Source organism: Acartia tonsa, chromosome 2 (assembly GCF_053477335.1).
Source record: "Acartia tonsa isolate MP-2025a chromosome 2, ASM5347733v1, whole genome shotgun sequence".
Lineage (NCBI taxonomy): Eukaryota > Metazoa > Arthropoda > Copepoda > Calanoida > Acartiidae > Acartia > Acartia tonsa.
In genome coordinates, this window is record NC_137261.1 from 8,507,901 (window position 1) to 8,525,822 (window position 17,922).

The 17,922-nt window shown below is 33.8% G+C and overlaps 1 protein-coding gene across 1 annotated transcript in view; it reads left to right on the forward strand.

The window, feature by feature from the left end:
• The window catches only part of LOC145303820 (cell division cycle and apoptosis regulator protein 1-like), a 19,369-nt gene continuing 1,447 nt past the window's right edge, over window positions 1–17,922 (forward strand). The window contains exons 1-18 of the mRNA XM_080145462.1: window positions 1–247; window positions 511–580; window positions 1,437–1,552; window positions 1,837–2,503; window positions 2,702–3,048; window positions 3,331–3,435; window positions 3,677–3,744; window positions 4,009–4,076; window positions 4,643–4,735; window positions 5,425–5,490; window positions 5,781–5,900; window positions 6,375–6,433; window positions 6,575–6,671; window positions 11,126–11,356; window positions 14,114–14,263; window positions 15,478–15,668; window positions 16,011–16,149; window positions 16,496–16,630. Coding sequence (XP_080001588.1) covers window positions 57–247; window positions 511–580; window positions 1,437–1,552; window positions 1,837–2,503; window positions 2,702–3,048; window positions 3,331–3,435; window positions 3,677–3,744; window positions 4,009–4,076; window positions 4,643–4,735; window positions 5,425–5,490; window positions 5,781–5,900; window positions 6,375–6,433; window positions 6,575–6,671; window positions 11,126–11,356; window positions 14,114–14,263; window positions 15,478–15,668; window positions 16,011–16,149; window positions 16,496–16,630 — 2,913 coding nt within the window. The 5' untranslated portion in view covers window positions 1–56. The remainder of the gene's footprint in view (window positions 248–510; window positions 581–1,436; window positions 1,553–1,836; window positions 2,504–2,701; window positions 3,049–3,330; window positions 3,436–3,676; window positions 3,745–4,008; window positions 4,077–4,642; window positions 4,736–5,424; window positions 5,491–5,780; window positions 5,901–6,374; window positions 6,434–6,574; window positions 6,672–11,125; window positions 11,357–14,113; window positions 14,264–15,477; window positions 15,669–16,010; window positions 16,150–16,495; window positions 16,631–17,922) is intronic.

The following is a 17,922-nucleotide window of genomic DNA, read 5'->3' on the forward strand; positions in this document are numbered from 1 at the left end:
CCATTTATTTTATCCTAAATCTTATTTCAGAATCACAAGCAACATCTTGCAACAAAATGTCAGGGTTTGGTAACAAAGCCTGGGACAGTGGACGCATGGGGGGCATGAACAACTCCGGAGGTGGCATGTTTGGTAACAACATGAACCAGCAGCCCAGCATGGGGGGAATGATGAACAATCAGTCCAATATGGGAAACATGGGGGGTATGATGAATATGGGTTCTGGAGGTATTACATATCCCTTAAGGTAATAAATGTTTCAGAATGTATAAAATTATAAATACAACAAATAAAATTGTATTAATTTCGTCCATTAGGCTAAAAGTTAAGGCAATACAGCTTTTCATTTGTTGATGCATATATCTGTAGCAGAGAAATTGCTTATGGGGAAAAAATAAGCTATTTGCCTTGTAATATTTGATTATAATTAAATGTATAGAAATATTAGAACTGAAATCTATCATTAACTCAATTCTGGTTATTGTTGTTCATGTTAACGTATTATTGTAGGACTCAACAGCAAGGATTTGGTCAACAACAGCAACCACAGATGCAAGCTAACAATGCTGGCAATCAACAGGTCTATATCTTTATCTTTTTAAACAGCATTACTGAAGAGGACATTTAGATGTAGGTGCTTTTAGTAGTTATACTCAACTATTTCCATCATGTATTTTTTTGCATGTTAAGTGTTTTTAAAACACAGGAACAGTTTTAACTGAGTTAAGGCTAAGTACGTGATCGGACATGGACTAAATGGCTTTCGTTTTTAAATCAAGCATATATTTAAAGATATTTGTATAAAACTTTTTAGTGATACCTAATATTGTTATTTTTTATTCTGAATATAAGGGGGGGTTTTTTAATGCAACCATCTCGTAATCAGTGATTAAATGGCACTTAGAATTCGAATTTCGATCTGGAATTTTGCATGAATAATCCTTGGTAGGTCTATTTTCCCTAAATGGAACCAAAAGTTGGAAAAGTAACGGTTAACGGCTGGCGGCTCAGCCGTTTTGCCAATTTTTGCCAATCTTAAGAGCATATTAGTCACGAAACCTATCTTCACATAATACTTTCTCTCACTCAAAAACCTTATCAAACGGTTCTAGCCGGTAGCTGTTGGTACTAGAAATTTAAAATATGGTTATTGCTATCATTTAACATGAATTAAACCAAAAATATGTTTTAAAAAGTTGATTCCTACGTAATTAGTGATGAATTTGCCCTGAAAATAGGCAAAAAACGGCTAAACGGCTGAGCCGCCAGCCGTTACTTTTCCCTTTTTTTGTTCGATTTAGGGAAAATAGACCTACCAAGGATTACTCATAAAAAAATTCAGAGTGAAATTCGAATTCTAAGTGCCATTTAATCATTGATTACGAGATGGTTGCATTAAAAAACCCCCCCTTAATAGGTATTCTTTTTTATATAAGAGCCGTGTGTTTACTGGAACTGTGACTAAATTGCATGAAAATTTTGGATTCATTGATGATGACGTTTTCTTTTCAACAAATGTTGTCAAGGGAAAGCCTCCAAAGGTCGGCGACAGGTAATGCTACATTTTTAAAATACTTTTGTTTATTTAGACATGACTTCTTTTAGAAGGTTCCTCTGTTCTTCTATCTGAAGTATTATGTATCTGGTATGGAATTTATTTGAGAGTTTTGCTTCAAGTGTTTAAATGTATGTGTATATGACAGTAATGATGTTTCTAAGGCAGATTTAATGGAGATATGGTAAAGGAGTGGGGGATACCTCACAATTGATAAAACTTATTTTACAGTTCATTCAAATATCTATTATTGTTTAAATAGGCAATTATTTCTTTTTTAGGGTATTGGCTGAATCTGTGTATAATCCAAGCATGCCGTTTAAATGGAATGCTACCCGTGTCACACCAATCCCGACTCCAGGAGCAATGTCAAACCTGAACAACCCGCCTCAGCGCAACAACATGGGGAATGGAATGGGCGGCGGGCAGCGCGGATTTGGCCCTGGTGCCGACCAAAGAAGATCTCAAGATTTTGGAAGAGACAACAATCGGTCTGCCTCACGCGGTTTTGGTGGTGGTAGCGTCAGCGGTGGTAATGATAGAAGGAATGATAGACGCGAGGAGAAGAGAGATAATAGATCATACGATCGTGGTCAATCGCGTGAGCGCTCAACCCGCAAACGCTCTCGCTCCCGCTCTAAGACAAGATCTCCTCCCAGGCGCCGTGCCCGTCATGCGCCTAGGTACAACGTCTCCGTTCCCAAGGTTAGCTTAAGGTTTAACGGGTGCAACGTCATGGATCTGAAGAAGCGTTACAACAACCTCTATATTCCCTCAGATTTCTTCAATGCGGATAATGTTTGGAACGAGGCATTCCCCCTGGAGGCTCCGTTTAAGATTACAATGCCATCTACGTATTGTGTGATGAACAAGGAACATGTTGTGCCGGTGACTGCAAACAAGTTTAAGTTTGATCCGGACGATGCGGATTACTCATACGTGGCTAAGGTAAACAATATTTTAAACATGATTAGATATTTGAAGTTTTACAATAACGCGACACATAAAACCCTTGACTACAAGATATTAAATCAGTTTCCCTGTGTGCAGTGCACTCTACACTATTCAGTGTTTCTAATGCACAGAAATCAACAAATTTGGTCACCACAGATTTTAAATTGTGCTTTTATAACATCATTTTTTTAGGTAATGTTGATTGCATCACCTGGCCTCCAGGAACTGTATGAAAAGACCTGCTATTTTGTTGAGAAGGATTCGGATGATGTCGATGGACGTGATGGTCTTATCCATCCCTCCAGAGCACTCAAGTTTCTAGTTGGGCTCAAGGGCAAGTCCGAGACCATGGCTATTGGTGGTCCCTGGTCTCCTTCTCTGGACGGAAAGGATCCTGTGAATGACCCGTCTGTCCTTATCAAAACGGCGATCAGGACCTGTGGTGCTATGACTGGCATTGATTTGTCTGGATGCACTCAGTGGACTAAGTTTATTGAGTTCCACTACAGAAGACAGCCTACTGCTTCTAAGCCAGCTAGGTAAAACAAAAACATAATGTCTTAGGAAAACTTTCATATATCTTTGGTGAAGACAATTTCAAGTCCTTCGATAGGAAGGACTCACTATCTATATAATAATTCTGTCCTAAATATATGAGTATGTCTTTGAAAAATATCCTATTTTTCCCCATTGTCTATTCCTTACTTATGAATTGATATTCTTCTATTAAGTCCTGACACTATAAGTGTTAATATTTTTTTTCTATCGTCTCATTTAAAAGCTTCGCTTTTATGTATATTGTTAACCTTGTTATGATTAAGAACTGAAGTGGTTGTGCTGTACCTGCCTGACGTATGGAGTGCTATGCCGAACAAGGCGGAATATGATGAGGCTTGCGCTAAATATGCTGCCAATCTTGCTCTTAGGTTAGTTTTACATATATTAACGCAGCTACTTTATAGCTTGGGTAGGTCTGTATTTCTAGCAAAGCAGATTAAGATATTAGATAAGAATTCGCTTGCTCTAAATACGCAGTCAATGTATTTTCACCTCAAATAACCCCAAACAAACACCTTATGTAACTTTCATATACTTATTAAAATAATAGTTAGCTGAGATTTTAATTATGGGTGCCAACTTCAATTTTGACCATTTGTGTTTGTGTAGGTTGGAGGGTAAAACTGTGGTGGCACCTGAGGCTCCAGAAGACGAAGCAATGGAGGAAGAGGAAGATGGTAAAGATTATTAACTTGTATTGGGGGAAGAAAGTGTTTCTATTCATTTTTGGTCATCACCACATTCTCTGTTTCCCCTTTCATATAAGGAGTATGAGTCACAAATCTTTTCCCCAATTCGTGTATTTGTAATTTGCATAGGTATTTGACTTGTTTGTCAGAATGTTTAGGAATTTTTATAATAATCTATCATTGGACTATGATTTGCATTATAATATATTATTAAAAGAAATCGTGAGTACTTTAAAAATTTGAAATTTGTAGGTGATGGTGAGGTTCTGCCCAAGGGAGACCCAACCCACTGGAAGGAGCTTGATCCTAAGACTATGAAGGTTTGTTTCAAATTCTTTAGATCACATCTGGTTTTTTCATTGTATTGATTTTTATGGGCGTCCAGTGGTGTATATTCTGCACAGGATTAATTTTTTCCCCCTGCTGCATTTTTTTATTTTTTTTTCCCTCCTGTTTTTTTCAAGCAAGGAAGTGGAAAAAATAGAAAAAATGCAGAACTCTTTGAGTCTTTATTCTATCTATATTATCCCCCCTTCCACACATTATTTTTTTTTCACCAAAGGAGGGGAGAAAATGGAAAAAAATGTTTTCATTTCTCTTAATTTTTTATTTTTTCCCCCCAACAACATTTTTTTATTTTTTTTTTACCCGGCCCCCCCCCCCCCCTTTAGCAGGGTTAATTTTGCAGAATAAACACTTCTGTAAAAATCACAGAAAAGTCATAAAAGATTTTTTTGGTTCGAATTTCTTTTTATGATAGATTGGATACCTGTATAAAGAGTTCAGATATGTTTATATTCTTTTTTTCTCTTTCTTAGAAGTTAACATCAGATGGGGACATAAATCCGTAATTTTTAAATTATTACAGCTGGAATTTATTGTTTAGGTTAATGAGTTGAAGATGGAGTTAGAAGCTAGAGGCCAGACAAGCAAGGGACTAAAATCTCAGCTACAGGCTAGGCTGCAGAAGGCTATCCAGGTAAAAACTATTTAGGCTTTAAATTAATAAGGCAAGGCTACTGAAGGCTACCTAGGTATTCAGTTATTCAGTCAGACAAGTAAGGGGGGGGGGAAGTTTTGACACATTTGCGTAAACAGTGAGTATAGGCTTTATCTTTGGACTGAGAGGATAGGTTATTAGAGATAAAATCATTCTTATATGATGAATTTTCCCAAGTTTTAAGATTTTTTGGATAGGCCTCCAGGTTCCGGAGCTCCAGGTCCTCTCTGTACAGGTAAAAATTAAAAAAATAATTTTTTTTTTGAAGAGTTAGAAGTCAACCTATGAAACAAAATATGCATATTTTTGAATGTTATTCACATATTTGAAGAAAAAAACGCATATTTTGTTTCATAAGTTGACTTCTAACTCTTCAAAAAAAAAAAAATTTTTTTCATTTTTACCTGTACAGAGAGGACCTGGAGGCCTGGAGCTCCGGAACCTGGAGGCCTATCCAAAAAATCTTAAAACTTGGGAAAATTCATCATATAAGAATGATTTTATCCCTAATAACCTATACTCTCAGTCCAAAGATAAAGCCTATACTCCCTGTTTACGCAAATGTGTCAAAACTTCCCCCCCCCCCTTGCTTCAATCGCAGCTACAAAAGATTATCTAGGGGAAAAAATCAACTAGGTACTTCGTTAACATAAAAACATTTTTTTTAGCATGAGGAAGAAGAAGAGAAAAAGAAAAAAGAGGAAGAGGAAAATGGAGAATCTGCCAAGAGCGAGGTAACTTTATTAAAAAATTTAACAAGAGTGGGGGGGGGGGTTAGAATAAAATATTTTTGCAGCAGGACGAAAAAATTATGAATCTTGTGTATGTTAAACACCAAGGCAAAAAATACTAAATGATTTCCTGTCATACTATAGTAACCAGGAACACTTAAGACAGTGAGTCTTACACTTTTATGTAATAAAACTAGTAGATATATCCTAGCTGATTTTCAAAGGTTTTGATGAAAACTAATATCTTTTTTCTACTTGTTTTTATGTATTCATTGCTAGTATTTATCATTTAGAGTGAAGCTAAGGAAGAAGAGAAGGGAGAAGTTGAACTGGATGAAAAGACAAAAGATAAATTAAAGTCAGCTCACAAAACACCCTCCAATCCCTGTATATTTGTACACCCCAATCCAAAGGTGAGTATTAATTTAGAAAATAAGAGTTTACCCTGTGGCTAATAGAAGATTTTTCATTGCAGCTTTTTTTTCGTCAGCACTAAAGGGGGTCTATCCACGAACGAGAGCAAGTGATTCTAAGCACCTTCCTACTAAATGCTAAATAGTTTTTGTGAATTTACTAGGGTTTTGTTTAATATAGTTAAATTAACTAGAAAAATTAAGTTTCACCATGGCTTGAAATGTTAAGCATTTTTTTTTTAAATATCATCAAATGTTCTGTTGAGTTCAATTGTTCAAATAAAATAAAAATGCTGTAAATTAGGAAAGTACACTAATGACATTGTTGACAGTATTACAAGTTACCGTCCCTTTTCCTAAATTAACATTTTTCATTGATAAAGTTTACTTTTGTGTCACAGCAGTTTAAACTCAACAAAACATTTGATGAAATATATCCAGAAGCCAGCTTTAATGATTATGTTTTTGTTTTAGATCAAGAGTGGCAAGTTTGACTGCAGAGTTGAAAGCCTTTCTGTTCTCCTGGACTACAGGCATGTTTCATCATTTCATGTTAACTTATATCTACAAAAAAAAATATGATATTAACAAATATTAATTTAATAACAAAAGATCTATTGACTTTGCTTTTAATTGATATGTTCATCCTTGTATATTCTTATTCATTTATTTAGGTCTGACGATAATAAGGAAGGAACATTTGAGGTTTCCTTATTCGCAGAGCTGTTCAATGAAATGTTAATGAGGGACCATGCATTTAATATTTATAAGGTAATTTTGACTTCATTTTTAAAAGGGGGTTGGAAGAATGTGGTAACCTTTAACAGAACATACCTGCAATTTTTTTGGGGTGATAATTCCTTAGTTTTAGAGATAATTGTCTTATTCCTTTATGGATGAGTCAATAAAGGTATCTTCATAATAAAAGTTAGTTTGTCAAGTACTTGGTAGCTCTGCAGATTTTGGGCACAACAGTTATAGGCCCCACATTTACACAAGGTTATGACTCCTTATGGCACAAGAACTCTGATAGGAAATTGACAACTTATTCATACGTACTGTACTAAATCAATCATTACTTGGACTAATTTAACCAAATTAGTTTTTTTTTAGGTTTTTGATAATTCATACAACCCCCTTAAGTAATTCATTACAATAGAATACAATTTTAAAATTTATTTACTGTGTAAATATGCATACATATGACGTTTTTACTGACAATTATGTTGATTTTTACTCAAAGCATATTTCTTGTAGACAATAAAATGATTATAACTTTCATTCTATTTAAGATAAATTGATGAAATAAAAAGTACATTCAATTTTATTAAGCTGAAAAGTCACTTATTGATTTTAAGAAATAATATACCCCTTTGAGTGGGGGAGGGGGGGGGGGCATTGAGTATCATAATAAGAAACTAATGTAAATTTCTTTTCTACGGTGGGTTTTAATGATTCATATAGCAGCCAAACTGTTTTAGGCAATACCCATTTGTCTGTCTGTCCCTCTGTCTGTCTGTCCTTTTGTCTGTCTGTCCCACCACTTGTCTGTCTATCTGTCTAACTGCCTCTCTTTTGGATTTCAATGAATCATCTAGCATAGCCTAATTGTAATTTGTTAATGCCTCAAAGACTGTCTGTTACTATTTACCTGTCCCTCTGTCTGTCTGTCTGTCCGTCTGTCTGTCTGTCCCTCTGTCTGTCTGATCATTCACAGGTTCTCCATTGGATTTTATCTAATTAATTGTCTATTTTAGTAAAACTTTGATAATTCTTCTTGCCCGTCTGTCTGTCTATCTGCTGAGTTTCTACCCTCCTTGGTCTAACAGACTTATTCACTTAATTTATAAAAAAAATAGATTTAACTAATAATAATATGGTGGTATCTTGTACCAAGAGATACACAAATAACCTTGTGTTGAAAAAAAACAAATAAAAAATGATTCAATTTCTTCTATGAAGAAAAGTGTAATACATGTTCCTTTAATCTCTTTGTACATCAAAAATATTTTTCAAATTTATAATATCAGGTTATATTCCATTAATTTATTAACAACTAAATTTTTTGACACCCCACTTATGACTTTTAACAGCCCCCTTTAAGGGCGATTTTATTAAGATTTTACCAAAACTACTTTACATAAGAAATTTATTACATTTTAAAATTTTTTTTATAAAAAGAGGATTGGGATATATCTCCCTCCCAACATTAACTTTAAAAACTATTGTAAAATATATTAAAAGTTATAAACATATATCTATCAAGATCATTAAAGGAATTAACTCAAGTTTAAGGGGGAGGGGGGGGGGGGGGTAATGTAACCATCTTGTAATCAATGCACAAATTGCACTTAGAATTCGAATTTCGTTACAAAACTTGGCATGAGTAATCCTTGGTACATCTATTTTCCCAAAATGGAACAAAAAGTTGGAAAAGTGAAGGCTGGTGGCTCAGTCATTTAGCCGTTTTTGGGCTATATTCAGGGCAAAACTATCATTAATTGCATAGGAATAAACTTTTTGAAACATATTTTTGCTTTAAATATCCATTTTTAAAATTTCTTGTACCAGCTGCTAGAACTGGCTGAAAATGGCTGGGAGCGGCTAAGAGTATGAAGAGTATATAGGGCTTGTGACATGTCTAGGGGTAAGTTTTTATTGGTACTGAGCTCAAAAATACTACTATAAATAGTGGGGGTCAATCCATTTGGCAGCTGGGGCTGTTACACAGACTGTTAAAAACCTACCTAGAGACATGTCACAAGCCCTATCTACTCATTCTACTCTTGGCCGCTCCCAGCTGAGCTGCGGCCATTAGCAAGCTGCCAAATGAATTTTTTTGTGGTATTTTTGAGCTCAGCACCCATAAATACCTACCCTTAGATACATCAAAAGCCCTATCTACTTATCATACTATTGGCCACTCCCAGCTGTTTTCAGCCAGTTCTAGCTGGGAAGTTGGTGGTACTGAAAATTAAAATATGGTTATTGGTATAATTTAACATACATTAAAGAAAAAGTATGTTTTTGTAAAACCTACCCTAGACATGTCACATCTTCCAAATTTAAAATTGCATACATAAATAATACAATATTTGAGGCCATAATTTACTATAAATACTAACACTATCTGTGTAAAAACTTTGAGGGAAACCCCAAATAAAATTAATGGTCTTCTTATCAATAAAGTGGGGTTTGGTGCTGGAAGGTGAGCAAAATTGATAAATATTGAGCTAAAATTTTGTAACTGCCTGGTCCAGTAGTTACTACATCTAAAAGAAAAACAAAATTAAAACTTTTTTTAAGTTAGGTAAGAAAAACTGCAAAAATGGAATTTGACTTTGCAGATTTCTTGCTACACCTTCATATGTTATAATTGAGACTGTTCCATTTTTTTGGTAAATTTCAGGTTTATATTTACATACTAGAATTGAAATTTTGTAAAAATCTTTAAAATTGAGATCACACAAAAGAACTAAAAAAACATTCTTTTTGCAGATTTCAAAAACTTTGAAGTGCTTGTGAGGTCACAATTATTGCATCACAGAAAAAAATATTTAGCATGGGTCATTTTTTTGCTTAAATCAACCACATTTTTACTGGGGGCAAAAATTTTTTCAAAATTTTTCCATGGCGGGATGATTTAATCTACAATATATACTTTTGGCTGTTGACAGCTGTTCTCAGCCATTTTTGGCAGTTTTCAGCTGTTATGACAGCGAAATCTAGAAATTAAAAAAGTGTTTTTAGTAATATGTCCATGACATAAAGTTATAATGTTAATTAAGAAAAGTTTAATTCCATGGAAATGTTCAATTTTTTATATCCTTATAAGCCATTACCCAGCTGCCACTATTTTTGGTAGTATTTTTCAGCTCAACACCCATTAAAACCTATCCCTAATGGATGATTCCTACGTAATTATTGCTGGATTTGCCCTGAAAAGAGCCCAAAAATGGCTAAACAGCCATTAGCTATTACTTTTCTAACTTTTGTTCCATTTTGGGAAAAAAGATCTACCAAGGATTACTCCTGCCAAGTTTTGTAATGAAACTCGAAATCTAGGTGCCATTTGTGCATTGATTACGTGATGGTTGCCTTAACCCCCCCCCCCCTAAGCTTAACTTTTTGTTAAATTTTGAAAAACAGACCTACTAAGGATTACACATGCCAATTTTCATAACAAAATTTGGATTAATTGATTATGGGATGGTTGCATTAACTCCCCCCCCCCCCTACATATGTATGAGAGTTTCCTCATGTCTCAATTTACTAATTAAAAGTTGTACAGTACAGTTGTACAGAATATTGCAAGATTTTTTTAGTAAAGTCTGGTAATTAATTTACCTAAAAATAGATAGCATAGAATTATCTGAATCAGTGACTTGCTTAAATACACCCTACTTAAACACCCCCATCCCCACTTTATTTTAAGGGGTGTAAATTTATTTCCTTTACACCCCCTTGGAATTTATAGAGGGGTGTATCTGAGGGTGTAGGCTCTTGTCAAGAGGGTGGACATGGGTGGACACCTAGGGAGGTGTATCCATCCCCCTTAATTTTACAAGGGTGGTGTAAACAACCCCTACACCAACCTTTTGCACGCCTTTGATCTTAACTATAAGTACATAAAGTTGTAAATTCAGTAACTATTCTACAAAAATTATCTTCCAAAATTGATATATGATTTTCAGGGTAATCTCCGGTGGACTAAAAATTAAAATTTTATGGAAAAAAAGATATCTTTAGAACATGCATGTCTTGAAATTATCCCCCCTTTGTACTCAATACGCATTTTTAATTCTAAGTGCGTCAATTTTGCGTTTAAAGATACCCTTAGTTTAAGCATTAATTTCTCCAAAAAATGATGAAAAAAGATAAAAAATTTTTTGATAAAATGATAAAAGTATGTGTAAAATGAAATAACCAGCAAAAAAAATTACAAAATTACGTTAAATAGAACGAAAATTAGAGCGTTTTGTATGTCTTATAAAATGCGTATTTCTCATGAAAATTGTAATGATTTAGTGTGTTGAGTAAAATATTTACAAACTTCCCGCTTTTATAAGTAGCTAGAGTCTTTGTGATGGGGGTTAGGCATTAAAAAAACTATTAAAATTGGGGAAGAAGCCTTTAATGGCGTAGCCCCTAGTTAATCAAAATTTCACATACCTATGGAATCAACGGCCTTACATCTCATTTTATTTTGATTATTTAATTTTCAGGAAATTGTGAAAGCTCCTACCCCAATAAAGAAAGAAAAAGAAAAGGAAAAAGACAAGAAAGACAAAGATGATGAAAAAGATAAGGATGGGGAGGACAAGGAGAAAGAGAAAGAGAAAGAGAAAGAAAGCGAGGAGAAGGAAAAAGAAAAGAAGATGGTGACAAATGATAAGAAATTGTTATTGTCATGCTCTTATTTTGATTTGAGCCACTGTGGATACTTTGAAGCTAAGGTTAGTTGTTCATTCAAATATTGATAAGCCAGACTAAAATTTACTCGTTGTGATGACAATATTGTTTTCCAGTATGGCTTCGAAACCGATTAATATTTGCTGGATTTTAACCGGTTCTCAGCCATGCTGAAAAATCATGTACCGTAGCCTATTATATCCAGTTTTCTTCGAATATAAAAATGTACAATGTATAAAATCATAATATTAAAACCAGAGGTGGGTTCTTAAAAAACCTTACCCCACTGAACTTTGGAACACTCGTTTGGAACACTCAATTTCTCCCTTGTTTTCCCATTTTTTTGGAACATCTAATGGGGAAAATGCAAATGTCATTCTTAAAAAAAAATTTAATTGAAAAAAATAGTGTACCAAAATAATGTTCCAAAAGACCGAGTGGGGTAGTCACAATTGAATTTAAAATATTTTTTTTTTTTTAATTCAGAGATTTTTCAAATTTTCAAATATTTAAATTAAGCATAAAAAACATTTCAAAAAAAATCAACAAAGACAAAAACCTAAAAAATCTTCCAAATTTCAAAATAATGTTCCAATAAGGATATTTTATCCCCACTCAAAAAATCATTTTGGAACATTATAATAAGTGGGGTAAAAGTTTTTTAAGAATCAATATTACCAAATTTTGTATTTTCCCCACTGGTTATAATGTTCCAAACTGATTTTAGTGGGGTAAAAGTTTTTTAAGAACCCACCTCAGTATTGTTAGCCCGTACAGTCGGCATCTCGGGGATAACAAAACTGGTTTTATTCTTATAATTATACTTTTTTATATCCGCGGAAAAATGCGATGAATATCTATTCATGTATAAGGATGAGTTTCAATCATACAAATGTTTTCATCTGATAGATAAATAAATAACATATGTGCGTTTCTAAGCAGGTATTAATCTATGTATCTCAATGATTTTAGCCAAAAAGTATGGCATAGAATAATGATTATAATCAGATTATATCAGGGGTGAAAATATTTCCTTTTATTTAATATATTCCCCTGAAAAATATACATCCTTGCATTATAGTTAGGTATACAAATTGTGAAAAAGCATTATGGTTCAAAAAACATTAGACACCAAAAAAGGGTTCCTCAATAATATTTTTGAAAGTTTATATTGGTTACTGGCGCGTCCCTTTTGTCATAGCTATAAAACTTCGTTGTATAATAAATAAAGCCCTATTCAAATTTTGATGCGTCGTTGGTATAATATCAAAAGATTTTTTTTAAAGCAATAGTTTAAAAGAAGGTACATTGTCTATTGTTTTTTTCAACAATTGTTTTTTTTTTTAAATAAAAATTGTTACAAAATTTCTTTTGTAACTAGTATTGCGTAATTTCTAGAATTAATACTTGTTAGATTTTTTCCTCTCCTTATGAAACTTAAAAGTAACGTAGAATACTGAGATAGTTAACAAGGGATCAAAGATTAATATTTAAGATGGATAATTGACAAAAATCATCTTATATCTGAAATAATATTACACATTAAAAAATTTATGTGCGTAGATAAAGTCTTAGACTAAAATCACAAAACCTCATTTATGATGTATTTAAAAATGAATGCTTGTAAAAACGTTAAGAACTCAGGTTTGGCATAAAATAAACCCGAGATTTCTCTTAGGGGGGTGGTGGTACCCTCCCCCAAAATTGGTGTAAACCTTCCCTGGACCTATGAAAAGCTACCCTGTAAAGGAGAGAGAATCATACCAATTCAGCGGTTAGCGAGATCCTATGATACATACAAACATCTTGTTACTTTAGGAATTGACCTTATATTTAAAAATCCCTAGGTAATCTATAATACAAAGTAGCTTGATGTCTGTCCGTCTGACCGTCTGTCTGTCTGTCCCTTAAGATCTCGGTAACCACTGAACCGATCGGATTCTACTCTTCAGGGAATATACCTACTGGTCCTGTGGTGGTTTTAGGCTATTTTCTTTTGGGGTGGGACACCCCCAACCCCCCCAAAAATAAAAAAATCCAACCCCCAAAATTTTTTTTTTACATTTTTTGTAAAATCTCAGTAACTGCTTATCAAATTGGGCTCTACCCTTCTAGGAATATACCTACTGGTCCTCTGGTGGTTTTAAGCTATTTTCTTGGGGGGTGGGACACCTAAACCCCCCCAAAAATAAAAAAATCGCTACTTCCAAAATTTTTTTTTTTTATTTTTTTAAAACAAAAAACAGTAATTGGGTTGGGGGAACCCCACTGCAACATGGGTCGAAGCCCCCATGAATCCCCCCCCCCCCCCAAAAAAAAATCAAAATATTTTTTTTTTAATTTTAATTTTTGTGTATGCGAACAACCTAGGTCTAATTTTTACGAATTGAAATTTTTGTGTATACGGCAAACAACCTGGGTTTAATTTGTACAAATTAAAATTTTTGTGCATAAAGCGCACAACCTGGGTTTAATTTTACCACAGAGTAATTAAACAAAGAATAATTTTTTAATATTTCTATTAAGGAGGGTTGACTTCCCAAAACTATATAGGGCGAAGCCCCTAGAGGCTAGGGGCGAAGCCGCTAATAATCTTTAGAAAACAATAAAACCCCAAAAAAAACGGTTTTTATTAATAAAACCCACTGGGTTGGGTTAGGTAAAAAAAAACCGGGTTTTTACCAACCCTGCAAGAACTCCATGATTAACATACCGCTGTCGTACCACGATTATTGAAATAATCCGCAGATGCATATGCTTTACTCTACACATAAACTCTTAATTTATTTTTGTTTTTCAAGGATTTGGAAGACATATTCCTGGCACTTGAGCTGGCCCTGTCCCGTGCTGAAGTGAAGAAAATCTCTCTGAAGCTCGCCTCTGGTCACAGGGACCATATCAACTATAGGTCCCTGGTTGACATAGAGGAGGGCACACAGCCCCAGGATAAGGTAATTTGCTTACATTATCGTCAGGGCTTCAATTTGAACTCAAAACTCTCACATGGAAATTGACAAAAAAAGTTTTTGATTCCTAATGGCTTTATTCCGAAAAACCTAGATAATTAAAAATCAGATTTATATTCCTTCAATTAGGAAGATTAATTGAAATCAACTTTTAATTGCTTTTTATTTCCACCTGTATACAATCTTTTAAAAAAAAGGGGGGGGGGGTAATGCAACCATCTCGTAATCAATGTTTAAATGGCAATTAGAATTCGAATTTCGATCTGAAATTTTGCATGAGTAATCCTTGGTAGGTCTATTTTCCCTAAATCGAACAAAAAGTTGGAAAAGTAACGGCTAACGGCTGGCGGCTCAGCTGTTTAGCCATTTTTTGGCTATTTTCAAGGCAAATCATCACGAAACCTATCTCCACATAATACTCTTTGATGCCCTAAAACATTTTCAAACGGTTATAGCCGGTAGTTGCTGGTACTAGAAATCTAAAAACGTTGTATCATTTCACATGATTTAAAGCTAAAATATGTTTCAAAAAATTTAAATTAAGTTCAAATGCATTTCGTGAAACTACCCCTTTCAGATCGAAATTCGAATTCTAAATGCCATTTATACATTGATTACGAGATGGTTGCATTAACCCCCCCCCCCCCCACCCACTCTTATATAAGTGGGTATTTTAAAATTGAACAGTGTTGTAACAAGCGAATAAATTAGAGGCAAAATAGATATTCTATATTCTATTCTAAGTTTTTACACAAATTTTTTTCTATTTCTAATAGTTTTATATTGATTAGTTTACGTAACAGGATGTATTCCTTATTAATTTTTAAAGAGGTCCTCATTGTAACTTTAGTCTTAATATCAAATATATATTACTAAGAATCAAATTATTATTATAAGTAGGTATGATTAATAAGATTCTAGGTATTGAAAACTTATTATATCGAAACTAACGTATATAAGTTAATTATCAGTTTTAAGACTGAGATACAACAAATAGTCCTTTAAAAAAATGGGTGCATTTTAGAAATTTGAGAGGGGGGGGGGGGTGGCGTTGAGGTCGCGTTGGTGTCTAATTTAATTGATTGTATGATATTAATTTTGATATAATACTTATTTCTTATAAGATAACCGTTCTGGAATTTAAAATCAACGAAAATAAATTGTGCAGGTATTTTGTATTCACACTCTCTCTGTGTTAGGACCAGTCTGGCGCTGATACGGATAAAGAATTGACAGCCGGCTTCAGAAAGTTTCTTCCTGCCAGCCAGGCGGCGGGTGGCGACGGACAGACTGCCAGCGGTGATGCTCAGCAGACGCCGCAAACTAATAAACTGGTCAAATTCAGAGGAACTGTCCTTGATCTGGAACAACTGATGGATAAGTTGGACAAGTAATTCTCACTATCTATCTATATCTCTATCTCTCTGCTATCTATCTATCTTATCATATCTCTTATTATTAGAACATGGAGCTTTTTTTATTATGTTTTAGTGGTTTTAGATTGATGATAGTGGATTCCATAGCAATTTAGGGCTGAGTAAATAAATCTAACATTACTAAAACCAGAGTGGGAGACTCGAGTTAGCACTGACAAAAAAAGAAAAATTCCCGCGTAAATTGCAATCCTCAGATGAGTTAGGGATATTAAGACTTTGCGTGCATCAGTAAAACCTCAACAAGTAAATCTGTGTCATCTCCCTCTTAAATATTCTCATACAATGTCGATGTCTAGGGCAGCCATGTTGAGGAACGCCACAGACAACCAGCTGGTCAAGGTGCAGAAAGAGTTGGAGGAGGTTAAGAGTTTGAAGAAAAAGCTGACCGACCAGAAAGCTAAATTGTCAAAAGAACTTGAGGATTCACAGAAAAGGGTAAGGAGGCATTTAGGTTAGCGAGATCCTTTGGTACAGACAAACATCCTGTTACTGTATTACTAGGATTTATCAAAATAAGGTTTTTTCGGTTTAAATTTTGTGCAAACTTAATATATACATTCAGCCGTAAGTCCGCACAGCCTTTAAAGTTCATAGATTTTTAGAGATAAACGATCATAGGAACATTTTACCGTGAACTGCACTAAAGCCTTATACCTCTCTTATTTACATTATATCTTCATCTTTTTTGACATTCTTATATTAACTTGAAGCTTGATAAATTTTATCACAAGTTTCCTAGCGAAAATATTTATCCTATTGATAATTTTGCATTAATTTTTAGGTGATTGACCAAGAGTTGGAGCTGATGACCTCTCGCGGGGAGATCAAAAAGAATTTGGCCGCCATGAAGGACGTCTATCTCAGGATCAAACCATTCGTGGAACCAAAGGTTGAACAAAAAGAGATGGCAAGTCAGGTACGAGAATGCTTGTAGGAATATACGTGGATATTATGACAAGGGAAAAATTCAAGTGTCGTCAATTTAGGTTGTTATTTCCCTTTTGTTAATTGGTCAGTTCGTTCATACAGTAGGAAGGGGGAAATCGTTATTTTAGCCTGCTGCAAGTTTCACATTATTAAAGAACATGCAAATCTGGTGTCAGATCCAAGAAAAAATATAGGTATTCATTATTAAGATAAAATATAGTGGAGAATTTGACAAAGAAGGTTTTCAATATTCATTAGTAGCTAAGCACAAAAATGAACAAAATGAGTTATTGTGCAGATAGATAATCGGTTGTCATTAAAAAGAAAGAGAGAATATATCGCATATTCTCTCTTTCTTTTTACTTAAAGTAAATCATGAAGTCTTTCTAAAAATAAATTTTTATATCATTTGAAGCTTGACCGCCGGACCAAGTAAATTATATACTTGATGCTCTTTCGTACAGGGAATCTAAAAAGTATGTACATTTTAAGGTGGATAATTTGCTGCAATTTTGCCAATAACTTTACATTTTTTAAAATTTGCTATATGTATGCAAATAAAAATAATATTGAAACAATGGACTTAGTATATACATGGATATATTGACGGGGGAAAATTTGTCTTTAATTTAACTTGCTAATATTGACCTCATATATTGCTCAGTTCGTTCATCCAGAAGGAGGGGATGGGGTAAATTTGGTTTGAGGTATCGTTAATTTAGCTAGCTGCGAACATTACTATTAAAGTTTTTGAAAAACTGGTGCAACATCCATGTAATGAAATATATCAATTATTGAAACTTTGAAATACATATATAATATTCATGAAGAAATTACCCGTTTACCTGTTTTAAAATTTACAAAGGCTAAGTTATTTATTGAATAATTGAGTAGTTGAACGTAGAAAAAAAGAACATTTTTACGTGGGCGATAATTTTAGCAACTTTTAAAGTATATTTTTTAAATTTTTCTAATTTAAATTTAGGTACTCTTTTTCATTTTAATAAATTATTCCAATAACGTAAGCTTTTAAAATAATCTATTTATTAGGAAAGCTTTGTACAAATACTAAACGGTCCGTTCAAAGTTGTTCTAAGCAATAAATTTTCTAAAATGAAACAGATATGTTAAGAAGGATAGAGAAAAACACTTTCCGCTTCTATAGAGTTATTATTTTAATAGGACCGAGTTATTTTACCTCATTGTTACTTGAATCACCCTTCATAAAATAACGGAAAATATAACGTACTAAAAGTATCTTTAATTAATAAAGAATAATAT